Source organism: Oncorhynchus gorbuscha, linkage group LG26, assembly GCF_021184085.1.
Source record: "Oncorhynchus gorbuscha isolate QuinsamMale2020 ecotype Even-year linkage group LG26, OgorEven_v1.0, whole genome shotgun sequence".
NCBI lineage: Eukaryota > Metazoa > Chordata > Actinopteri > Salmoniformes > Salmonidae > Oncorhynchus > Oncorhynchus gorbuscha.
Window position 1 is genome coordinate 9,704,698 of NC_060198.1, and position 26,434 is coordinate 9,731,131.

The window sequence follows — 26,434 nt, forward strand, 5'->3', positions numbered from 1 at the left end:
GGCAGAAGCGTCGAACATATCCCATTGTTGACACAATCAAGCTACATCCACGGCAGCTGGACTGCTATTAATTCACACAAGTCAGTCACTCATGAAACGAGATAGAATAGCTTTATTAGGCCTTGGACAAAATAAGTATTTCGATTGAAAGCTGAAGAAACCAGAACAACCCTGTGGGTACACATACAGTATACAACATGCAGAAGAAACATAGAAAGCTGAAGAGACTGCTTCCTTTAACCATCAAAGCGCACAAAGTGTCAGTTAAAACGCAACATTTTTTTTATTTCTTTTTTGCCTCCCTCACATCATGAGATGATATCCGGCTAATGTATGAATTACACGTCACGAGCAGGAAGAGTGAGGAAGTGCTCATCAACAAATGTGAGTCAAGGTGCAGGCAAAAAAAAAAAAGACTTAGATATTCCTGGGTAAAAGTATGACTTTTATGTGACTCCTCATTCATGGTTTCTTGGTGAGCATAGGCAACATACCGTATGTAAGAAACAGAACCTCTCCAGAAGGGAACACGCAGTCCTGCCATAGACGATCACCAAACAGAACTCGACACACCTCTGTCTAGAACACCACGTCGCATCAATGTGTTCCCATAATGGCCACTTGCCCCATTACTCAATAGTAGTACGGATGTTTCGAACTCAATCCGAGCTGGTCATCTGAATCTACTACAGCTGACGAAACTCTTGTCAAGTCTTGCTGCTTCTTTTAGGTGGATATTCCTGAATCTTGAGCTGCATCTCATGTCCCACAGGTGCATCTTCACCTCCTTCCACCACGATCCCATCTGGGGAAGCAGCCAGGACGGGGGATGGTGTTGTGCACCACTAAGGCCGGAGTTCTTCACCTTGTAATGTGGGCTAAGGGCTTTGAATGGATCCTGCTCATGCTCTTTACCAAACCCCGTGTGTATGGTTGTGAACAGGATTGGGTTTGTTAGGTTGTCAGCTAACTTTGTGTGCTTCGTTTTCCTCCTGATCACAGCGAAGAAGTTTGAAGCTGTTATCTGTTCCATCCGCTCCTAGTGCCACATCATGGTCATCATACAATGTCACTCAGCTTTGTTGCTTCCTTGGACACTTTAGTTGGCCTGTGCCATGACTGAAGTCTGTCTGTACCCGTGTCCTCAGGAGGGATGTTCTTGTGTGACAGGTTCTGGTTGCAGTGCCCCTCTACACTGCGCATTGCAGCAAGGGGAGAGCCACCCGGGCAACACGAGGCGCTTCTCTTGTTTTCATTGATGACAATACCTCTGCCTTGATAAGCACTACATTACTGGTAGGTAGGCCTGATCACAGACGACGAGACAGCCTATAGGGAGGAGGTCAGAGACCTGGCAGTGTGGTGCCAGGACAACAGCCTCTCTCTCAACGTAAGCAAGACAAAGGAGCTGATCGTGGACTACAAGAAAAGGAGGGCCGAGCAAATCCCCATTCACATCGACGAGGCTGTAGGGGAGTGGATCGAGAGCTTCAAGTTCCTTAGTCTCCACATCGCTAAGGACCTATCATGGTTCAAACACACCAAGACAGTTGTGAAGAGGGCATGACAATGCTTATTCCCCCTCAGGAGGCTGAAAAGATTTGGCATGGGACCTCAGATACTACACTGCTCAAAAAAATAAAGGGAACACTTAAACAACACAATGTAACTCCAAGTCAATCACACTTCTGTGAAATCAAACTGTCCACTTAGGAAGCAACACTGATTGACAATACATTTCACATGCTGTTGTGCAAATGGAATAGACAGGTGGCGACTCGCATCTCTGCATGTCTGGCAGACATATCAGTGTGGATGACGGATCACCACCTCAAGCTGAACCTCGGCAAGACGGAGCTGCTCTTCCTCCCGGGGAAGGACTGCCCGTTCCATGATCTCTCCACCACGGTTGACAACTCCATTGTGTCCTCCTCCCAGAGCGCTAAGAACCTTGGCGTGATCCTGGACAACACCCTGTCGTTCTCAACTAACATCAAGGCGGTGGCCCGTTCCTGTAGGTTCATGCTCTACAACATCCGCAGAGTACGACCCTGCCTCACACAGGAAGCGGCGCAGGTCCTAATCCAGGCACTTGTCATCTCCCGTCTGGATTATTGCAACTCGCTGTTGGCTGGGCTCCCTGCCTGTGCCATTAAACCCCTACAACTCATCCAGAACGCCGTAGCCCATCTGGTGTTCAACCTTCCCAAGTTCTCTCACGTCACCCCGCTCCTCCGCTCTCTCCACTGGCTTCCAGTTGAAGCTCGCATCCGCTACAAGACCATGGTGCTTGCCTACGTAGCTGTGAGGGGAACGGCACCTCAGTACCTCCAGGCTCTGATCAGGCCCTACACCCAAACAAGGGCACTGCGTTCATCCACCTCTGGCCTGCTCGCCTCCCTACCACTGAGGAAGTACAGTTCCCGCTCAGCCCAGTCAAAACTGTTCGCTGCTCTGGCCCCCCAATGGTGGAACAAACTCCCTCACGACGCCAGGACAGCGGAGTCAATCACCACCTTCCGGAGACACCTGAAACCCCACCTCTTTAAGGAATACCTAGGATAGGATAAAGTAATCCTTCTCACCCCCCCTTAATAGATTTAGATGCACTATTGTAAAGTGGCTGTTCCACTGGATGTCATAAGGTGAATGCACCAATTTGTAAGTCGCTCTGGATAAGAGCGTCTGCTAAATTACTTAAATGAAATGAATAAATGAAATTATAGGCAATTAGCAAGACACCCCCAATAAAGGAGTGGTTCTGCAGGTGCTGACCACAGACTACTTCTCAGTTCCTATGCTTCCTGGCTGATGTTTTGGTCACTTTTGAATGCTGGCGGTGCTTTAACTCTAGTGGTAGCATGAGACGGAGTCTACAAACCACACAAGTGAGAAGCACTGCCAGAGCCCTGCAAAATGACCTCCTGCAGGCAACAAATGTGCATGTCTGCTCAAACGGTCAGAAACAGACTCCATGAGGGTGGTATGAGGGCCCGACGTCCACAGGTGGGGGTTGTGCTTACAGCCCAACACCGTGCAGGACGTTTGGCATTTACCAGATAACACCAAGTAACACCACACTCTTCACAGATGAAAGCAGGTTCACACTGAGCACATGTGACAGAGAGTCTGGAGACGCCATGGAGAACGTTCTGCTGGCTGCAACATCCTCCAGCATGACCGGTTTGGCGGTGGGTCAGTCATGGTGTGGGGTGGCATTTCTTTGCGGGGCCGCACAGCCCTCTATGTGCTCGCCAGAGGTAGCCTGACTGCCATTAGGTACCGAGATGAGATCCTCAGACCCCTTGTGAGACCATATGCTGGTGCGGTTGGCCCTGGGTTCCTCCTAATGCAAGACAATGCTATACCTCATGTGGCTGGAGTGTGTCAGCAGTTCCTGCAAGAGGAAGGCATTGATGCTATGGACTGACCTGCCCGTTCCCCAGACCTGAATCCAATTGAGCACATCTGGGACATCATGTCTCGCTCCATCCACCAACGCCACGTTGTACCACAGACTGTACATGAGTTGACGGATGCTTTAGTCCAGGTCTGGGAGGAGATCCCTCAGGAGACCATTCGCCACCTCATCAAGAGCATGCCCAGGCGTTGTAGGGAGGTCATTCAGGCACGTGGAGGCCACACACACTACTGAGCCTCATTTTGACTTGTTTTAAGGACATTACATCAAAGTTGGATCAGCCTGTAGTGTGGCTTTCCACTTTAATTTTGAGTGTGACTCCAAATTCAGACCTCCATGGGTTGATACATTTGATTTCCATTGATAATTTGTGTGATTTTGTAGTCAGCACATTCAACTATGTAAAGACAAAAGTATTTAATAAGAATATTTCATTCATTCAGATCTAGGATGTGTTATTTTAGTGTTGCCTTTATTTTTTGAGCAGTGTATAAAGGTTCTACAGCTGCACCATCGAGAGCATCCTGACAAGTTGCATTTTCCTACTTACTTTTAAAAAGCTGCATTGTTGGTTAAGGGCTACGGGCTCAAAAGTAAGCATTTCACGGTAAGGTCTTCAAATCAAATTTCATTAGTCACATGCGCCGAATACAACAGGTGTAGGTAGACCTTACAGTGAATTGCTTACTTACGAGCTCCTAACCAACAGTGCATTTCCCCAAAAATATGGGTAAGAATAAGAGATAAAAGTAACAAGTCATTAAAGAGCAGCAGTGAAAAATAACAATATATACAGGGGGTTGCTGGTACAGAGTCAATGTGCAGGGGCACCAGTTAGTTGAGATAGTATGTACATGTAGGTAGAGTTATTAGTGACTATGCATAGATGACAACAGGGGGGGGCAATGCAAATAGTCTGGGTAGCCATTTGACTAAATGTTCATGAGTCTTATGGCTTGGGGGTAGAAGCTGTTTGTATTCAGCGCATGTGACAAATACCATTTTATTCTCCTAATCTGCTAGGTTAATTCACATAACCTGCTTCGTTAGTTCTCCTAACCTGTACATTCATTATCCTAATCCGCTACTTTAGTTCTATTAACCTGCTGCATTAATTCGCCGAAACTGCGATGTCCATTTTCCTAACACGCTACGATAATTATCCTAACCTGCTATGTTGGCTAAACAAACCATCTGTACCGACAAATGATCATAACATTGGCTGCCTCCTGGGTTTGAGCCAGGTGCTCCTTTCAAAACGCCAGCTGAATGGGTCCCAAACAAAAGTGACATTATTAAGCACGTGGAGTAATGAGCAGGATTTCGTTTTCACATGCAAAAGTCATTGCTTTCGATAAAAACGTTTTATCTGCCTTACCAATGAAAACTCTTTGAAAATTCAAACATATTGTATGGAAAAGAGATGTATGCATCGTGATGTAGACAACATGACCGATCGCGGCAGATTACTGTTCGATTTGAGATGGCGTTCCTCCCTCGCCGCGTTTTCCCGTTCACGACCGGTGCCCCGTGGTGCATCATAATCGAATACGCCCATTGGTGTATCTGCAGTGAATATGGCGGATGCGGAAGGGGAGTCGCTGGAGTCGTGGCTCAGTGAGTTACATGCTTGGAAATTAAATTATATGTAATTCTTTATGATTCGTTTTAATGTTCAACAATTTGGCCATTCACAACCACATCACCAGTGCCAGCTAGAATGCACATTTTATACAAATGTCAAAAATGGCTATTTTCATTTATTTATCGTGTTTTTGAGTCAATGTTTGGGGCATGAAAGGTTTCTTGCAATGAGCTAACGTTAGCTAGCTATTTTGGCAACAACAGTTCATGTTCATGACCCTTTATTGACTCTTGTTAGGTAGCTAGCTAACTAAGCTTCTATTTTTTGCTAGTTGTCAAGATTTTATGAGTTAGTTTGCTAGCTAGATAGCTTAGCAACTACTGTAACTACTGTAGTTGTTTACAAATGAACCTCCAGCTGGCTACACAACTCTGTGACTAGCTAACTGACTACCTAGCTACCTAATTTCCTGCTAGGGCTGCCGGCATTCGACTAGATCTTGCAGTGCTTGCGTCAAGACGAATGTGCAGTAATGCATGACATGTTTGGCTTTTATCACATTCAGGTGTCAGCCATGAGCAGGTTTTTTTTATAAAGGAGCCTATGAAAACGCAGTCAGGGATATATATTCATGTGATCCTTCCCCCTTGCAGACAAGGCCACCAACCCATCCAACAGGCAGGAAGACTGGGAGTATATTATAGGATTCTGTGACCAAATCAATAAGGAATTGGAAGGGTATGGATGCTTTTTCTGTGCTCTTCAAGTAACGTTACTGCAGTTCCCCTGGATCATATTTCAAAAGCTGAACTCATTTCGGCAGTGTTACGGTAGTAATCTCATTGTAATCCATAGGTTTTTCTGAAGATGTAATGGTTTTTAACTTTTTATTGTTGTCAACTGCAACATCTCAAATTAGGCTAATTTGGAACTGTTGAATCTTTGAATCGTTTGAGATTTGTTCTGATATTATATTATTTTAATTTCAGCCCACAGATTGCTGTGAGATTGTTAGCCCATAAAATCCAGTCCCCACAAGAATGGGAGGCGATACAGGCTTTGATGGTGCGTAACATCCCACTCTTACATTGAGTATTTGTAATTTATCACTAGGCATATAATTCTTGGAGCTCTAACATGGACTACTTAAATCTGCAGGTTTTAGAGGCTTGCATGAAGAACTGCGGGAAAAGGTTTCACAACGAAGTTGGGAAATTTAGGTTTCTAAATGAACTCATCAAAGTGGTGTCACCTAAAGTAAGTAGATAACTGTTTTGTATTGGTCCTTAATCCCATAGTTCTGTATGTCATTTGTTGCTTTGTTAAAATGGAATCCATCCAGCTGAACCCTGTTCCTGTTCCAGTATCTCGGTGACAGAGTGTCGGAGGTGGTGAAGAAGAGAGTGGTAGATATGCTCTTCAGCTGGACGCTCTCTCTACCCGATGAGGCTAAGATCAGTGAAGCTTATCAAATGCTGAAGAAACAAGGTAGTATTTCAACATTTAAAAATGACCCTATTTCAGGTTTTCATTGGTATTTAGCCTATACTGTAAAGTCGCCATGGCACTTTTAACTGTTGCCTTTTTTCAGGTATTGTCACAGTTGACCCCGAGGTTCCTCTGGATAAGACACTGATGCTGTCGCCCCCCTCCTGGCCCAAGAATCCCGTGTTTGAGAACGAGGAGAAGAGCAAGGTGAGCTGTTTCCTTCTTATGATGTTTGATGGAAGATCTTTGTATACGGACGCTATGATTTTACTTTGTGAAGAACGTTTTAATTGTGAAGAATGTTTTAATTGTGTTATTTTTCAAAAATATATGTTTGAATTCTGTCTTTGGGATGCAAATAGCATAGGCTAGATAGCCATAATCTATGTCATGACAATAACAATTACACTATGAATACCCTCCTGACTGTCTCATCCTCTTTCTCATTGGTCCTGGCGTGTTTGCTTTTCAGAGCTTCACGTTGGTCTATGATCAAAATATGTTTTTTCAAGCCCTGGGATATGTCACAGGGCTTGGCTGCTGTGACTGGACCCTACTGTGGGAAACAGACTAGAGTACTAGAGACTGTGACTTATTATTATCCTCTCTCTCTGTAGCGTCTGGCTGAGCTTCTGAAGAGCAAAAAGCCTGAGGATCTACAGGAGGCCAACCGCCTCATCAAAAACATGGTCAAAGAGGTTAGCCTACATGCATCATCATACAGACATGCATTAAGTGATCGAGGCAGTAGTTGTGTAAGCAGAGTTGCTACGCAAGCATCATAATGACGTTGACGACGACCATAATGACGACAAGTGATTGAATCCGGCCCTCTGTCAGTCACTGTCTCCCAGTGGGTTTAAGGCAGGTGTGTGCTGTGTTTCAGGATGAGGTGAGGCTGCAGAGAGCATCGAAGCGCAGCGGCACTCTGGAGGAGGTCAACAACAGTGTCAAACTGCTCAACGAGATGCTCAGCCACTTCAGCAGGGACCAATCAACAGATGGCGACAAGGAGCTTATCAAAGTTGGTCCACATCTTACTTCCCTATCACTATTGTAGACTCTTCCCCCTCCAAAAAATTGATGGACACTTTTTATAGATTAACTTTGTGGAAAATAAAATGAAATCGCTTCCAAGACAATGAAAGTTTGCCTGAAAAATCTGTCTTTTGTTGTTAGTACACTTTGGAAGCATATATGAAATGTGATGTCATCACATAATATTATTATTGGTGTTGCTTTTTCATTTCAGGAGCTTTACGGTGACTGTGACAAGTTGAGGGGGACTGTGTTCAAGCTGGCCACAGAGACGGAGGACAATGATAGCAGCTTAGGTAACCAACCTGCCATCTTATTGGCCGAAATAGTCAAATCCCTCCCATTGGTCATATTGATTGGTTGGATGAGACTTCATTGTGATCTTTGACCTCTCGTGACCCCCAGGTGACATATTGCAGGCCAGCGATGACCTGTCCCGCGTCATCAACTCCTATAAGAGGATTGTGGAGGGACAGACTGTCAATGGAGAGATGGAGACACTTGGACCATCAACTACTACACAATGTAAGAACATGAGGGTTCACAGATCTTATTTTCTACCAGGGATTGTCCACCTTTTCCTTTCTGAGGCCCAGGTCTGGGGATTCTTTACAAAAGTATAAGCACCCCTTCATCTGAGAACACATTGGTGTCGTATTGTATTTACCATCTTGGACTGTTTCACCCTCATCTTGTGAACTTCACAAATCATGATAGCAGCAACAAATAAGTGAAACTCAATCAATCTCTTTCCTTCCCTGGCCAGGTACCAAAGACAGCAACCAGTCTGAGATCCTGATAGACTTGGCTGGTCTGGACCCCCAGAGCCCCTCCCCACCTGAGCATCCTCCTATAGCCCAGCATCCAGACCTCATCCCAGCCGACCTACTGTACGGGTCTGCACCCCTCCAGGATCTTCAGGCCTGCCCTGTCATGGAGGACTCCAGCCCCAGCAAACCCTCTGCCGCACTGTCTCTACTGGACGAAGAGCTCCTCTCTCTAGGTACAGCACAGCACATCCTGTATCAAATCAAATCAAATTTTATTTGTCACATACACATGGTTAGCAGATGTTAAATGCGAGTGTAGCGAAATGCTTGTGCTTCTAGTTCCGACAATGCAGTGATAACCAACAAGTAATCTAACTAACAATTCCAAAACTACTGTCTTATACACAGTGTAAGGGGATAAGGAACATGTACATAAGGATATATGAATGAGTGATGGTACAGAGCAGCATACAGTAGATGGTATCGAGTACAGTATATACATATGAGATGAGTGTGTAGACAAAGTAAACAAAGTGGCATAGTTAAAGTGGCTAGTGATACATGTGTTACATAAGGATGCAGTCGATGATGTAGAGTACAGTGGCGGTAGTTTAGCTCAGTTACCTTAGCTTTCTTGGGAACAGGAACAATGGTGGCCCTCTTGAAGCATGTGGGAACAGCAGACTGGTGTAGGGATTGATTGAATATGTCCGTAAACACACCGGCCAGCTGGTCTGCGCATGCTCTGAGGGCGCGGCTGGGGATGCCGTCTGGGCCTGCAGCCTTGCGAGGGTTAACACGTTTAAATGTCTTACTCACCTCGGCTGCAGTGAAGGAGAGACCGCATGTTTCCGTTGCAGGCCGTGTCAGTGGCACTGTATTGTCCTCAAAGCGGGCAAAAAAGTTATTTAGTCTGCCTGGGAGCAAGACATCCTGGTCTGTGACTGGGCTGGATTTCATCTTGTAGTCCGTGATTGACTGTAGACCCTGCCACATGCCTCTTGTGTCTGAGCCATTGAATTGAGATTCCACTTTGTCTCTGTACTGACGCTTAGCTTGTTTAATAGCCTTGTGGAGGGAATAGCTGCACTGTTTGTATTCAGTCATGTTGCCAGACACCTTGCCCTGATTAAAAGCAGTGGTTCGCGCTTTCAGTTTCACGCGAATGCTGCCATCAATCCACGGTTTCTGGTTAGGGAATGTTTTTATCGTTGCTATGGGAACGACACCTTCGACGCACGTTCTAATGAACTCGCACACCGAATCAGCATATTCGTCAATATTTCCATCTGACGCAATACGAAACATGTCCCAGTCCACGTGATGGAAGCAGTCTTGGAGTGTAGAGTCAGCTTGGTCTGACCAGCGTTGGACAGACCTCAGCGTGGGAGCCTCTTGTTTTAATTTCTGCCTGTAGGCAGGGATCAGCAAAATGGAGTCGTGGTCAGCTTTTCCGAAAGAGGGGCGGGGCAGGGCCTTATATGCGTCGCGGAAGTTAGAGTAACAATGATCCAAGGTTTTACCACCCCTGGTTGCGCAATCGATATGCTGATAAAATTTAGGGAGTCTTGTTTTCAGATTGGCTTTGTTAAAATCCCCAGCTACAATGAATGCAGCCTCCGGATAAATGGTTTCCAGTTTGCAAAGAGTTAAATAAAGTTTGTTCAGAGCCATCGATGTGTCTGCTTGGGGGGGATATATACGGCTGTGATTATAATCGAAGAGAATTCTCTTGGAAGATAATGCGGTCTACATTTGATTGTGAGGAATTCTAAATCCGGTGAACAGAAGGATTTCAGTTCCTGTATGTTTCCTTCATCACACCATGTCCCGTTAGTCATGAGGCATACGCCCCCGCCACTCTTCTTACCAGAGAGATGTTTGTTTCTGTCCGCGCGATGCGTTGAGAAACCCGTTGGCTGCACCGCCCTGGATAGCGTCTTTCCAGTAAGCCATGTTTCCGTAAAGCAGAGAACGTTGCAGTCTCTGATGTCCCTCTGGAATGCCACCCTTGCTCGGATTTCATCAACCTTGTTGTCGAGAGACTGGACATTGGCAAGAAGAATGCTGGGAAGTGGTGCGCGATGTGCCCTTTTTCGGAGTCTGACCAGAACACCGCCGCGTTTCCCTCTTTTTCGGAGTCGTTTCCTTGGGTCGCTGCATGCGATCCATTCCGTTGTCCTGTTTGTAAGGCAGAACACAGGATCTGCGTCGCGGAAAACATATTCTTGGTCGTACTGATGGTGAGTTGACGCTGCTCTTATATTCAGTAGTTCTTCTCGACTGTATGTAATGAAACCTAAGATGACCTGGGGTACTAATGTAAGAAATAACATGTAAAAAAACAAAAAACGGCATAGTTTCCTAGGAACGCGAAGCGAGGCGGCCATCTCAGTCGGCGCCGGAAGTATCAGCACCTTTATGTCTTGGATCTGTTAAGAAAGCATTAGTCTTCTGTGTGTCTTTGTGATTCATGTTTTTGACATTGAATTCACATAGTAGACTCACCTAATGCCCACATATATTGCCAAAGTCTCTCCTTCTTCTGGGAAATGTGGGTTTTCTTGATAGAACAGGAGAATAAATTGACTGATATATGGACTGTTTGTTTGTTTCAGGACTTAATGACCCAGTTCATGCAAAAGATGACTTGAATAATCTGTGGATGACATTTTTGCAGGTAAATGGCCATTTTCAAGTGTCCTAACCAGTCAATACTTTCAGAAGCATTTATCTGGTAGAAATATTTATCCTTCCTTGAAATATTGATCTCAACAATATTAGCATGACACACAATGTTTAATGTGATGTTAAACCCTTTCTCTTCCAGGCTCCCGACCCAGTTTTGGACCTGTTTGGCAGCGCCCTCCCAGCTCCTGTATTCTCTGCAGCTACTACGACAGCCGCCAGTTTGGACCAGTTAGGAACTTCTACAACAGAGCCTGTTTCTAAGACAGTCGCCCCTGTCAGTTACCCACAATCCTCAGTGGCGGCCTCCTTATCCTACCCAAGTGCTGCTGCCCAGGCAGTCTCCGCCTCCCTGAACCACAGTCTGCAGGACCTGGCCATGTTGGATCTGGGCAGCCCCAAGAGGTGCTCATCTCCACTACCAATCATACTTTATGTTCCTGTGAAGGCTAGATGCTAGATGGCATGTAGCACACCATGTAATTGTGAGGCTTGAAAGTGGATACTGAAGTAACATTTAAATGCCACCAACTACACTGCTCAAAAAAATAAAGGGAACACTAAAATAACACATCCTAGATCTGAATGAATGAAATATTCTTATTAAATATTTTTTTCTTTACATAGTTGAATGTGCTGACTACAAAATCACACAAAATTATCAATGGAAATCAAATTTATCAACCCATTGAGGTCTGGATTTGGAGTCACACTCAAAATTGAAGTGGAAAACCACACTACAGGCTGATCCAACTTTGATGTAATGTCCTTAATTAAAACAAGTCAAAATGTGGCTCAGTAGTGTGTGTGGCCTCCACGTGCCTGTATGACCTCCCTCCAATGCCTGGGCATGCTGCTGATGAGGTGGCGGATGGTCTCCTGAGGGATCTCCTCCCAGACCTGGACTAAAGCATCCGCCAACTCCTGGACAGTCTGGTGGATGGAGCGAGACATGATGTCCCAGATGTGCTCAATTGGATTCAGGTCTGGGGAACGGGCGAGCCAGCCCATAGCATACCTTCCTCTTGCAGGAACTGCTGACACACTCCAGCCACATGAGGTCTAGCATTGTCTTGCATTAGGAGGAACCCAGGGCCAACCGCACCAGCATATGGTCTCACAAGGGATCTGAGGATCTCATCTCGGTACCTAATGGCAGTCAGGCTATCTCTGGCGAGCACATGGAGGGCTGTGTGGCCCCCCCAAAGAAATGCCACCCCACACCATGACTGACCCACCGCCAAATCTGTCATGCTGGAGGATGTTGCAGGCAGCAGAACGTTCTCCACGGCGTCACATGCACATTTGTGGCCTGCTGGAGGTCATTTTGCAGGGCTCTGGCAGTGCTCCTCCTGCTCCTCCTTGCACAAAGGCGGAGGTAGCGGTCCTGCTGCTGGGTTGTTGCCCTCCTATGGCCTCCATGTCTCCTGATGTACTGGCCTGTCTCCTGGTAGCGCCTCCATGCTCTGGACACTACGCTGACAGACACAGCAAACCTTCTTGCCACAGCTCGCATTGATGTGCCATCCTGGATGAGCTGCACTACCTGAGCCACTTGTGTGGGTTGTAGACTCCGTCGCATGCTACCACTAGAGTGAAAGCACCGCCAGCATTCAAAAGTGACCAAAACATCAGCCAGGAAGCATAGGAACTGAGAAGTGGTCTGTGGTCACCACCTGCAGAACCACTCCTTTATTGGGGGTGTCTTGCTAATTGCCTATAATTTCCACCTGTTGTCTATTCCATTTGCACAACAGCATGTGAAATGTATTGTCAATCAGTGTTACTTCCTAAGTGGACAGTTTGATTTCACAGAAGTGTGATTGACTTGGAGTTACATTGTGTTTAAGTGTTCCCTTTATTTTTTTCAGCCGTGTATTATAACCAATTGGTGTTATTGCTTGATCTATTATTTTGAGTGTATGCAGTAGGGATGGGCGGTAGAGTACAGTTTTAATGTACATCCATCTGTCATCATCTACTATAGCATGTCTGGTGTGATCAACACCAGCGACCTGTTTGGTATGGGTGAGGCTATGGGTGCCACTGCCTCCCCGAGAATTGGGATCCCCGCCTCCAGATCCAGCCCTCTTCCTCTGGGTATCCTACCTGCTGCTGCTGCTGCAGCCCCTACCTTGTCCCCTAAGACCCAGGCTGATGACAGCCCCCTTCTCCGCTCCCTGTCCCCCATCCTGATTCTCCCGCTGGGGCAGGCCAGCCCAGCCAAGTTCCCTGAGATCTCCCTAAGTAATGTCCACGTGCCCCTGGAAGTCATCAAGCCAAGTGAGTCCCAGGAAGACCTTAGCCTGCCTTCAGGGGTTTCTGGGTATTGTAGTTTGGTCAACATAGATGGCTCAGTACAGTGGCTGGAAGTGCAGATACTGAGTGTTTTCTTCCTCTCTCTGTCATTCTGTGATGTGTAAGGCAAGCTGTGTCCTGTGACGGCCTATGATAAAGACGGGGTCCGCGTTCTCCTGCACTTTGCCACCGACTGTCCGCCGGGCCGGCCGGACGTGCTGGTGATGGTGGTGTCCATGCTGAACACGGCACCTCTTCCCGTCAGGAACATAGTTCTACAGGCTGCTGTACCCAAAGTAAGGCTGGCTTGGACAGTGGACACTCGCACTGTTACAACCTATTCAATTACACTGGTCTGTACTTACACTTTAGTACAGGGATAATCAACTAGATTCAGCCGTGGGCTAATTATTTTTCTTGAGTGGATGGTTGGAGCCAGAACATAATTACAGATCAATTGTAGACTGCAAGAAGATATCAGAATTTAAAACCTTGCTTACATTTTTATATGACCACACATACAGTGCCTTGCGAAAGTATTCGGCCCCCTTGAACTTTGCGACCTTTTGGCACATTTCAGGTTTCAAACATAAAGATATAAAACTGTATTTTTTGTGAAGAATCAACAACAAGTGGGACACAATCATGAAGTGGAACGACATTTATTGGATATTTCAAACTTTTTTAACAAATCAAAAACTGAAAAATTGGGCGTTCAAAATTATTCAGCCCCTTTACTTTCAGTGCAGCAAACTCTCTCCAGAAGTTCAGTAAGGATCTCTGAATGATCCAATGTTGACCTAAATGACTAATGATGATAAATACAATCCACCTGTGCGTAATCAAGTCTCTGTATAAATGCACCTGCACTGTGATAGTCTCAGAGGTCCGTTAAAAGTGCAGAGAGCATCATGAAGAACAAGGAACACACCAGGCAGGTCCGAGATACTGTTGTGAAGAGGTTTAAAGCCGGATTTGGATACAAAAAGATTTCCCAAGCTTTAAACATCCCAAGGAGCACTGTGCAAGCGATAATATTGAAATGGAAGTAGTATCAGACCACTGCAAATCTACCAAGACCTGGCCGTCCCTCTAAACTTTCAGCTCATACAAGGAAAAGACTGATCAGAGATGCAGCCAAGAGGCCCATGATCACTCTGGATGAACTGCAGAGATCTACAGCTGAGGTGGGAGACACTGTCCATAGGACAATAATCAGTCGTATATTGCACAAATCTGGCCTTTATGGAAGAGTGGCAAGAAGAAAGCCATTTCTTAAAGATATCCATAAAAAGTGTCGTTTAAAGTTTGCCACAAGCCACCTGGGAGACACACCAAACATGTGGAAGAAGGTGCCCTGGTCAGATGAAACCAAAATTGAACTTTTTGGCAACAATGCAAAACGTTATGTTTGGCGTAAAAGCAACACAGCTCATCACCCTGAACACACCATCCCCACTGTCAAACATGGTGGTGGCAGCATCATGGTTTGGGCCTGCTTTTCTTCAGCAGGGACAGGGAAGATGGTTAAAATTGATGGGAAGATGGATGAAGCCAAATACAGGACCATTCTGGAAGAACCTGATGGAGTCTGCAAAAGACCTGAGACTGGGACAGAGATTTGTCTTCCAACAAGACAATGATGCAAAATCTACAATGGAATGGTTAAAAATAAACATATCCAGGTGCTAGAATGGCCAAGTCAAAGTCCAGACCTGAATCCAATCGAGAATCTGTGGAAAGAACTGAAAACTGCTGTTCACAAATGCTCTCCATCCAACCTCACTGAGCTCGAGCTGTTTTGCAAGGAGGAATGGGAAAAAAATGTCAGTCTCTCGATGTGCAAAACTGATAGAGACATACCCCAAGCGACTTACAGCTGTAATCGCAGCAAAAGGTGGCGCTACAAAGTATTAACTTAAGGGGGCTGAATAATTTTGCACGTCCAATTTTTCAGTTATTTATTTGTTAAAGTTTAAAATATCCAATAAATGTCGTTCCACTTCATGATTGTGTCCCACTTGTTGTTGATTCTTCACAAAAAAATACAGTTTTATATCTTTATGTTAGAAGCCTGAAATGTGGCAAAAGGTCGCAAAGTTTAAGGGGGCCAAATACTTTCGCAAGGCACTGTATGTGTGGGAATACTTAGCAACAGATCCCCAACATTAAAATCACTTGGAGCTGATTTCCTGGTGTTTTGACATTATTTTATGTCCAACAATGGAGAGAAAAAAGTTTGCTCAGAACCTGGGGGGCCAATTAAAACCAACGCTGCCAGTTGGGGAACCCTGCTGTAGTTGGGGAAAAGAACTCATGAGCATCATTATTTTAGCATACTTGAATCCTCGCTCTCCTGACAAGTCAGATGTTCAGTGAGGTACTGCTTTAGACAGGCAGTGAAGTTCTCAAACTATAATATTTGTGAGTAAATAAATATATATAAATCAAAGCCTGTCTTCAAACTGCCACTGATAACCCCCCCCAACACCACCTCCCTGTTTATTCCTTCCCCCTTGCCAGTCGATGAAGGTGAGACTACAACCGCCCTCGGGAACTGACCTGGCGCCCTTTAACCCCATCTTTCCCCCCGCCGCCATCACTCAAGTCATGCTTCTGGCCAACCCACTGATGGTGAGAGTCCTCCTAGTGTAGTCAATGAGTTATTCATCTGATATTTGCATGAGTTGAAAATGTGGTTATTATAATGTAATAATATATTCCACTTAGTAGATGTTATGGTACAGTGAGTGCATACATTTTGTCTGTGTGATCCCTGCTAAGATTCAGGATCCATTAATCCATCCTTTACGTGATACTTGGTCTTTATGATTCCTGACATAACCTACCCATGTCTCATATCTCCTGGATCATTTGTGTGCTCTAGTTTGAAATAGAAAGGATGCTACAATGCTAACCTGCAGGCTAAGCTGGCATGCTAACTCTGTGTGTGTGTGTGTGTCTCTCTCGCAGGAGAAGGTCCGGATGAGATACAAGCTGACGTTCACACTGGGAGAGCAGCAGTGCACAGAGACTGGGGAGGTGGACCAGTTCCCCCCAGCGGAGATATGGGGGGCTCTATAGCCCCCCTAACCGCAAAATGGTGCCAAGGACAATACAGTAACACATGGTGGGGACAGCTTGAGCTTGAGTCAGTTGACACTACAAAGACTATTTGGGGGAGAATCAATGTATTTGTGAATGTTTCATATACTAGTAAGTTATTAAGCGCTATTATCATTGTGCCATTTGTTACATTGTTCTTCTGTTAGGTGTCATTTTAAAACAAAATTTGACTTCAAGCCCAATCTTCTCTGAATGGAATTGTTACAGAATTGTTGCACTTTAGAAATGCCGTACAGACTTACAATGTTTGGTTTTAGAGCAGTCATATACACTTGGAAATGTAACGTTGAACAGTCAATAAGAGCCAGCCTAGCATGTGATAAGAGTGGAAGTTATCACATGATATATATCGGGCAGTTACACAAGACTCTTACAATGAACTACCAGTAATTGGACAGGGACAAGCTCCCGATTTGTCACAGTTAATGGGAAAGAAGCCCTGGACTAGTAGCATACATGTATCTCTTTTCCACCTGCCCCCTCACTTTATTCCAATACAATACCTCAGTAGAAAATGATGGTGCAGATAACTGACAGTACAGATAGCTAAATGCTGAACACTTGCATACTGTTGTTGAGAAGAACTTTGTGAATATATTCAATTGAATTATTTTGTATATTTGGGAGCAGAGCGCTATTTATCTGGTCAGGTGGGATTTTTCTATTTCTACCGATATATTTCTATTAGTGCTATTTTGACATGTTTCAGTTATGGGAGGTGGTGGCCTGCCAAGGTGTGTGACTGTGAATCCTTAAGTATTTATTTATTTTTAGGTGCTTGTTATGAAGTTATTGGTTTCCAGAGATGTTGTTAGCGATGCAAGCTCTGTCTACTGTTTTGAGATCAGTTTACAGCTGAATTCTTCCTTGCATACTTAACTCTTCCCTGCATACTTGACTGTGAATGGCTTGGTAGCAATTTAATATTAGTTTGTAGAAACCTGGGGCTTATCCAGGAGGGTGAAATACCACAGCACTTTCAGATAGACCTGTATTGAGTAGAACGAAGGAGTTTGAATAGGGAAGTTTGTCAGACGTTACATTTCTACCTGCGACGTTGTAAACCTTGTATCCCCATTCAAACAGCCCATGGGTGAAGGTGCTTTGCCTGCAGTGGTACAATATGACATGAATCAGTCACTCAAAATAGGGTTTATGGGTGTCCCTTGCAATGTACTAGTATGTAACAAGTGTCTGACTATCTATGTCTGTATTCAGTCTGTCTGCGTTCTGAAGCCATTTTCTGTTATCAGTACCAATGTTACAATGGGAGGACTCTTCCAAACTTCAATATAAATTGTTGCTGTATTTATCGTCCATTTCAGAGACTGGCAAATTAATTAATGTGCATTAATGTGTGGTTCTTTAATGAGATTGAACAGAAGTATGTACTGTAAATGTATTTTCAAACAGCTGTTTCATCGCATGAAAAATTAAAGTCTTAATTTTAAAGAATTGCCACATTCTGTATGTGGTATGTTCATATGCCTGCCATGGCTGCCCTAACCTACTTGCGCCCATACAGTCTGATTACCTGCGATGAAACACCTTTAACTAATCAACCCTCTTAGAAAATGTAATTTTACTTTGTATTTTTAAGTTTAGTTTCACACCAACAAGCAACACTGGGCGCACACACTGTAGGTGCTCAGAAATGTAACACTGCACACACACTGAGTGCTCAGAAATGTATCGTCATGGAAAAAGCGCAGTACAGACTGCTCTCCAAACTGGCGCGGATGGAAGTGGCGCTCCTGCCGAAGCGTCGTGGAGAAGGCGCAAAGTCGCTGAAGTGTAGCAGCCATGGCAGACGAAAAACCCAAGGTGAGCAATGATACGTATTTTATTCGCAATATTTACAGTGAAGTTGTATTCTCGTTATGTTGGTCTGTATGATATTCTGAAAAAGTTTTGAGGTTTAGGGCAGCTAATTTACTAAACCGGTTGATTTACTAGAAAATATTTCAGAATCAGTCTGGACAGCTAGGCTAACTGCTAGCATGTAGGTAGCTAGCGAATAATGTCAGTAGTAATGTGCCTTATGGGATTTAGTCACTGTCAGTCAACATAAGCAGTTTAATTTTCTAATTGAAATGTAATATTCATATTGTTCATGTGTTTTCTTGTCATGATGCAACCTAGATGACTAGCTAGCTAACATCGAGGGCCCGTGCCCGAATAACAGTATGGCAGCTAGCTAGCTACATACAGTAGTTAGCATGCTAACATGATCAATTAGCTTGTTGTAAACATTGCATTGTTAGGAATTGGAGTATTCCTTGCAGACCATTGCACTTCGCAATAATGTCTCTATCCAATATCATCCGTGATTTGAAAGTTAGTTTTGATGTGAATGATAGTTTAGCTACTAGAGAATGTTCCAAATATTCACTCCCTTCTCTAATCATTGGAATCTGTTTTATTTGTTTTTAGGAAGGAGTAAAGACGGAGAACAATGACCACATCAACTTGAAGGTGGCAGGACAAGACGGCTCAGTGGTGCAGTTCAAGATCAAAAGGCACACACCCCTCAGCAAACTCATGAAGGCATATTGCGAAAGACAGGTAAAGGCAACATCAACATCCATTGACTGACAAACATGCATGTGTAGCACATGGGGATGTGTGAAACTTACTTCTCAGCCTGAAGTGTCCCCACTTGCGCTAGCGAATAGCTAGCTTTTCGCGTGGTGGTGACTGGTAATACACTTCAGGTGGGCGGTCACGTGTGCTACAAGGCAGAGGTCCCGAGTTCATGCAAGGTATGAGCCTAATCGGGGAAGTTGTACTCACTAAGCAAGCAACATGACATGCGCCCAGACTGAGTGCTTTATTACAATGCACAAGTTCCCTTGATTGAAATATTGTGTATTTTATAGTATTTTAAGTTAATATTTAAGTGTCTTGTGATGCTTTTCCACAGGGCCTGACGATTAGGCAAATCCGGTTCCGGTTCGATGGGCAACCAATCAACGAGACAGACACACCAGCACAAGTAAGTTGGTGGATAAGGTTTGTTATTGTTCCTCATATCATATGGTTGAGTTGACTGTTCATTGGCAAACGTTTTTATCCTTTGCCGGGGGCTGCCTCAAGGACAACATAGTTCCCTGGAGGCAGAGGTTCAATCCCTGTTCCTCCACTTACTTTCTCTCCTGTAATCCTCATCTTTATATTTATTTCACCGTTATTTAACCAGGTAGGCTAGTTGAGAACAAGTTCTCATTTGCAACTGCGACCTGGCCAAGATAAAGCATAGCAATTCGACACATACAACAACACAGAGTTACACATGGAATAAACAAAATATACAGTCAATCTTTAACATTCTGATCTGAACCTGTCAATAAAACTTCAAAATACCACCCAAAAATATTTAAACATGTTTTATCCTGCCCATTGAAGCTGGTTTACTCTGGTAGAAAAATGTTTATAAATTGCTATGATACTATAACTGATCTTGACTATGACTTTTGTTTTTTCAGTTGGAAATGGAAGATGAAGACACAATCGATGTGTTCCAGCAGCAAACGGGAGGTTTTCTTCACTAGGGTCCAATGTTCCCCACCAACACCCCTACCTCCCCTAATAATGTATTTTCTGTAACTCCGCTTTTGAATTTCAAATCGACCTCTAACTCCTATCCCTGGCACTTCATGCAGATCTGAAAATATTGGACCAATATGGTAATATCTGACTTTGTGTTTATCGCCATGTTGGATACTTCCAATCCTTTCAGTTCTACGGGAGTAGGAGTTTTGTCAATTTGGGATTCAGCATACCTAGTTCTACAAGTGTCAATACCATTCACTCTGATATTCACAAAATGCACATAACATACTGTTGTATATTATATCATCCTTGCATTTATTCTGTACATAAACAACTGAGTGAGGATACCTATTGTCAGATCCTGTTTCATGTGCTGAACTAATCCAGCAATCAAATCCTACAATTCTGGACAATGTCTTTTGGAAGGTGTGTGTAAGTTCTTTACATCTGTTTTGACGATTGCTGGTCAGAGTTTTCTGTTTTGTTTTCAGAGATGGATTCTTCTTTTTTTATATATACTTATGTTGTAGAAGTTGTTTGTGATGCAACTTGTATTGATGTTCTCCAATAAGCATTTAAATTGACTCATCTGTTATTGTTGAAATAAATGTCATCTTTTTTTATATTTGTCTCGGTCATAGATATATATACAGTGCCTTCGGAAAGTTCAAACCCCGAAACTTTTTCCACATTGTTAGGTTACAGCCTTATTTCTAAAAAGGTATAAAATCTACACACAACCCATACTGACAAAGAAAAAATTTAACATTTTTCCAAAAAATAAATAAATTTTTAAACAGATTATTTACATAAGTATTCAGACCCTTTACTCTGTACTTTGTTGAAGAACCTTTGGCAGCAATTACAGCCTCGAGTCTTCTTGGGTATGATGCTATTTGGGGAGTTTCTCCCATTAGCTTTATAACCTAAGCTCTGTCAGGTAGGATGGGGAGCGTTGCTGCACAGCTATTTTCAGGTCTCCAGAGATGTTCAAGTCTGGGCTTTGGCTGAGCCACTCAAGGACATTCAGAGACTTGTCCTGAAGCCACTTCTGCGTTGTCTTGGCTCTGTACTTAGGGTTTTCCTGTTGGAAGGTGAACCTTTGCCCCAGTCTGCGGTCCTGAGCAGGTTCTCTCTGCACTTTGCTCCGTTCATCTTTGCCTCAATCCTGACTAGTCTCCCAGTCCCTGCCTCTGAAAAACCATCACCACAGCATGATGCTGCCACCACCATGCTTCCCTGTAGGGATAGTGCCAGGTTTCCTCCAGGCATGACGCATGCATTTAGGCTAAAGAGTTCAATCTTCGTTTCATCTGACCAGATAGTCATTTTTCTCATGGTCAGAGTCTTCAGGTGCTTTTGGCAAACTCCAAGCCGGCTGTCATGTGCCTTTTACTGAGGAGTGGCTTCCGTCTGGCCACTACCATAAAGGCCTGATTGGTGGAGTGCTGCAGAGAAGGTTGTCCTGGAATGTTCTCCCATCTCCACAGAGGTACTCTAGAGCTCTGTCAGAGTGACCATTAGGTTCTTGGTCACATTTTACATACATTACATTTAAGTAATTTAGCAGACGCTCTTATCCAGAGCGACTTACAATTTGGTGCATTCACCTTATGACATCCAGTGGAACAGCCACTTTACAATAGTGCATCTAAATCTATTAAGGGGGGGTGAGAAGGATTACTTTATCCTATAATAATAATAATAATATATGCCATTTAGCAGACGCTTTTATCCAAAGCGACTTACAGTCATGTGTGCATACATTCTACGTATGGGTGGTCCCGGGAATCGAACCCACTACCCTGGCGTTACAAGCGCCATGCTCTACCAACTGAGCTAACTATCCTAGGTATTCCTTAAAGAGGTGGGGTTTCAGGTGTCTCCGGAATGTGGTGATTGACTCCGCTGTCCTGACGTCGTGAGGGAGTTTGTTCCACCATTGGGGGGCCAGAGCAGCGAACAGTTTTGACTGGGCTGAGCGGGAACTGTACTTCCTCAGTGGTAGGGAGGTGAGCAGGCCAGAGGTGGATGAACGCAGTGCCCTTGTTTGGGTGTAGGGCCTGATCAGAGCCTGGAGGTACTGAGGTGCCGTTCCCCTCACAGCTCCGTAGGCAAGCACCGTGGTCTTGTAGCGGATGCGAGCTTCAACTGGAAGCCAGTGGAGAGAGCGGAGGAGCGGGGTGACGTGAGATAACTTGGGAAGGTTGAACACCAGACGGGCTGCGGCGTTCTGGATGAGTTGTAGGGGTTTAATGGCACAGGCAGGGAGCCCAGCCAACAGCGAGTTGCAGTAATCCAGACGGGAGATGACAAGTGCCTGGATTAGGACCTGCGCCGCTTCCTGTGTGAGGCAGGGTCGTACTCTGCGGATGTTGGAGAGCATGAACCTACAGGAACGGGCCACCGCCTTGATGTTAGTTGAGAACGACAGGGTGTTGTCCAGGATCACGCCAAGGTTCTTAGCGCTCTGGGAGGAGGACACAATGGAGTTGTCAACCGTGATGGCGAGATCATGGAACGGGCAGTCCTTCCCCGGGAGGAAGAGCAGCTCCGTCTTGCCGAGGTTCAGCTTGAGGTGGTGATCCGTCATCCACACTGATATGTCTGCCAGACATGCAGAGATGCGATTCGCCACCTGGTCATCAGAAGGGGGAAAGGAGAAGATTAATTGTGTGTCGTCTGCATAGCAATGATAGGAGAGACCATGTGAGGTTATGACAGCCAAGTGACTTGGTGTATAGCGAGAATAGGAGAGGGCCTAGAACAGAGCCCTGGGGGACACCAGTGGTGAGAACGCGTGGTGAGGAGACAGATTCTCTCCACGCCACCTGGTAGGAGCGACCTGTCAGGTAGGACGCAATCCAAGCGTGGGCCGCGCCGGAGATGCCCAACTCGGAGAGGGTGGAGAGGAGGATCTGATGGTTCACAGTATCGAAGGCAGCCGATAGGTCTAGAAGGATGAGAGCAGAGGTGAGAGAGTTAGCTTTAGCGGTGCGGAGCGCCTCCGTGATACAGAGAAGAGCAGTCTCAGTTGAATGACTAGTCTTGAAACCTGACTGATTTGGATCAAGAAGGTCATTCTGAGAGAGATAGCGGGAGAGCTGGCCAAGGACAGCACGTTCAAGAGTTTTGGAGAGAAAAGAAAGAAGGGATACTGGTCTGTAGTTGTTGACATCGGAGGGATCGAGTGTAGGTTTTTTCAGAAGGGGTGCAACTCTCGCTCTCTTGAAGACGGAAGGGACGTAGCCAGCGGTCAGGGATGAGTTGATGAGCGAGGTGAGGTAAGGGAGAAGGTCTCCGGAAATGGTCTGGAGAAGAGAGGAGGGGATAGGGTCAAGCGGGCAGGTTGATGCGCGGCCGGCCATCACAAGACGCGAGATTTCATCTGGAGAGAGAGGGGAGAAAGAGGTCAGAGCACAGGGTAGGGCAGTGTGAGCAGAACCAGCGGTGTCGTTTGACTTAGCAAACGAGGATCGGATGTCGTCGACCTTCTTTTCAAAATGGTTGACGAAGTCATCTGCAGAGAGGGAGGAGGGGGGGGGGAGGATTCAGGAGGGAGGAGAAGGGGGCAAAGAGCTTACTAGGGTTAGAGGCAGATGCTTGGAATTTAGAGTGGTAGAAAGTGGCTTTAGCAGCAGAGACAGAGGAGGAAAATGTAGAGAGGAGGGAGTGAAAGGATGCCAGGTCCGCAGGGAGGCGAGTTTTCCTCCATTTCTGCTCGGCTGCCCGGATCCCTGTTCTGTGAGCTTGCAATGAGTCGTCGAGCCACGGAGCGGGAGGGGAGGACCGAGCCGGCCTGGAGGATAGGGGACATAGAGAGTCAAAGGATGCAGAGAGGGAGGAGAGGAGGGTTGAGGAGGCAGAATCAGGAGATAGGTTGGAGAAGGTTTGAGCAGAGGGAAGAGATGATAGGATGGAAGAGGAGAGAGTAGCGGGGGAGAGAGAGCGAAGGTTGGGACAGCGCGATACCATCCGAGTAGGGGCAGTGTGGGAAGTGTTGGATGAGATCGAGAGGGAAAAGGATACAAGGTAGTGGTCGGAGACGTGGAGGGGAGTTGCAGTGAGGTTAGTGGAAGAACAGCATCTAGTAAAGATGAGGTCGAGCGTATTGCCTGCCTTGTGAGTAGGGGGGGAAGGTGAGAGGGTGAGGTCAAAAGAGGAGAGGAGTGGAAAGAAGGAGGCAGAGAGGAATGAGTCTAAGGTAGACGTGGGGAGGTTAAAGTCGCCCAGAACTGTGAGAGGTGAGCCGTCCTCAGGAAAGGAGCTTATCAAGGCATCAAGCTCATTGATGAACTCTCCGAGGGAACCTGGAGGGCGATAAATGATAAGGATGTTAAGCTTGAAAGGGCTGGTAACTGTGACAGCATGGAATTCAAAGGAGGCGATAGACATATGGGTAAGGGGAGAAAGAGAGAATGACCACTTGGGAGAGATGAGGATCCCGGTGCCACCACCCCGCTGACCAGAAGCTCTCGGGGTGTGCGAGAACACGTGGGCGGACGAAGAGAGAGCAGTAGGAGTGGCAGTGTTATCTGTGGTGATCCATGTTTCCGTCAGTGCCAAGAAGTCGAGGGACTGGAGGGAGGCATAGGCTGAGATGAACTCTGCCTTGTTGGCCGCAGATCGGCAGTTCCAGAGGCTACCGGAGACCTGGAACTCCACGTGGGTCGTGCGCGCTGGGACCACCAGATTAGGGTGGAAGCGGCCACGCGGTGTGGAGCGTTTGTATGGTCTGTGCAGAGAGGAGAGAACAGGGATAGACAGACACATAGTTGACAGGCTACAGAAGAGGCTACGCTAATGCAAAGGAGATTGGAATGACAAGTGGACTACACGTCTCGAATGTTCAGAAAGTTAAGCTTACGTAGCAAGAATCTTATTGACTAAAATGATTAAAATGATACAGTACTGCTGAAGTAGGCTAGCTGGCAGTGGCTGCGTTGTTGACACTACACTAATCAAGTCGTTCCGTTGAGTGTAATAGTTTCTACAGTGCTGCTATTCGGGGGCTAGCTGGCTAGCTAGCAGTGTTGATTACGTTACGTTGCGTTAAAAGAACGACAATAGCTGGCTAGCTAACCTAGAAAATCGCTCTAGACTACACAATTATCTTTGATACAAAGACGGCTATGTAGCTAGCTATGTAGCTAGCTACGATCAAACAAATCAAACCGTTGTACTGTAATGAAATGAAATGAAAATGTGATACTACCTGTGGAGCGAAGCGGAATGCGACCGAGTTGTTGAGTGCGAAGTTCTTGGTCACCTCCCTGACCAAGGCCCTTCACCTATTGCTCAGTTTGGCCGGGCAACCAGCTCTAGGAAGAGTCTTGGTGGTTCCAATCTTTCCATTTAAGAATAATGGGAGGCCACTGTGTTCTTGTGGACATCCAATGCTGCAGAAATATTTTGGTACCCTTCCCCAGATCTGTGCCTCGATGCAATTCTGTCTCGGAGCACTACAGACAACTCCTTTGACCTCATGGCTTGGCTTTTGGTCTGACATACACTCAACTGTGGGACCATATATCGACAGGTGTGTGCTTTCCCAACTCAAACAATACATTGAATTTACCACAGGTGGACTCCAATCAAGTTGTAGAAACAGCTCAAGGAGCATCAATGGAAACAGGATGCACCTGAGCTCAATTTAGAGTCTCATACTTAAGGGTCTGAATACTTATGTAAATAAGGATTTTCTGTTTTTTATTTTTAATAAATGTGCAAAAATGTCTTGACCTGATTTTGTTTGTCATTATGGGGTATTGTGAGGAAATGGTTTTATTTAATACATTTTAGAATAAGGTTGTAACGTAACAAAATGTGGAAAAAGTCAAGGGGTCTGAATACTTTCCGAAGGCACTGTAGACCTCTGCATGTTCAGATGGTAGAGAGGAGATTGATGATGCCATCATTTACAGCAATCCTGACATTCAAAGATGTATGTACACTAGGCTTATTGAATTTATCCTGCCATGTACTCTTGATGATGGGCATCTGATGTCTCAATACATTTTGTTAGGAAAAGTGCCATTTCATTAATATGTCTGTGTGCCAATCTCACACAAACTGTAAAAGGTAATTAGGGCCCTGTGTTTTGGTTAATAATGTCAGTTAACTTGAATTTGAAGCCTTTTCCCAAAAATTAAAGCAATTGTCTTGAGGATGGTGCTGGACCATCAGACATAAAAAGAAAAGGGGGATGTTTGATGAATAAGATCTGATATGATTGGTCAAAAGTGCAATTAGTGGAATTAAAGATCAGAATTGAAAAATCAGACTATATGAATCAGACAGAAGTTCACCTGGACTGCATTTACACAGGCAGCCCAATTCTGATCCAGGTGAACTTCTGTCTGATTCATATAGTCTGATTTTTCATGATTGTTCTCTATTGTATCAACTGATTGGTTCTGTATGGGGTGGAAAAACAGAAGTATTTGTCAGGAAAGGATTTATCTCAAA

General features: G+C 45.2%; 2 protein-coding genes across 2 annotated transcripts; both read left to right on the top strand.

The window, feature by feature from the left end:
• Window positions 1-4,962: 4,962 nt before the first annotated feature.
• On the top strand, window positions 4,963-17,869 carry LOC124015603 (ADP-ribosylation factor-binding protein GGA3-like). The gene is made up of 17 exons (XM_046330954.1): window positions 4,963-5,038; window positions 5,660-5,744; window positions 5,996-6,071; window positions 6,165-6,263; window positions 6,371-6,494; window positions 6,598-6,701; window positions 7,112-7,192; window positions 7,381-7,518; window positions 7,747-7,828; window positions 7,938-8,057; window positions 8,299-8,535; window positions 10,921-10,982; window positions 11,133-11,395; window positions 12,978-13,273; window positions 13,415-13,584; window positions 15,812-15,922; window positions 16,262-17,869. Exons 1-17 carry the CDS (start codon window positions 4,999-5,001, stop codon window positions 16,370-16,372), a joined length of 2,199 nt encoding a protein of 732 aa, XP_046186910.1. The 5' UTR covers window positions 4,963-4,998; the 3' UTR covers window positions 16,373-17,869.
• Window positions 17,870-18,082: 213 nt separating this feature from the next.
• LOC124015604 (small ubiquitin-related modifier 2-like) lies at window positions 18,083-20,589 on the top strand. Its single transcript, XM_046330955.1, has 4 exons — window positions 18,083-18,238; window positions 18,848-18,979; window positions 19,338-19,409; window positions 19,900-20,589. The coding sequence occupies exons 1-4, from the start codon at window positions 18,218-18,220 to the stop codon at window positions 19,963-19,965; spliced, it is 291 nt and encodes a 96-aa protein (XP_046186911.1). The 5' UTR covers window positions 18,083-18,217; the 3' UTR covers window positions 19,966-20,589.
• Window positions 20,590-26,434: the final 5,845 nt, after the last annotated feature.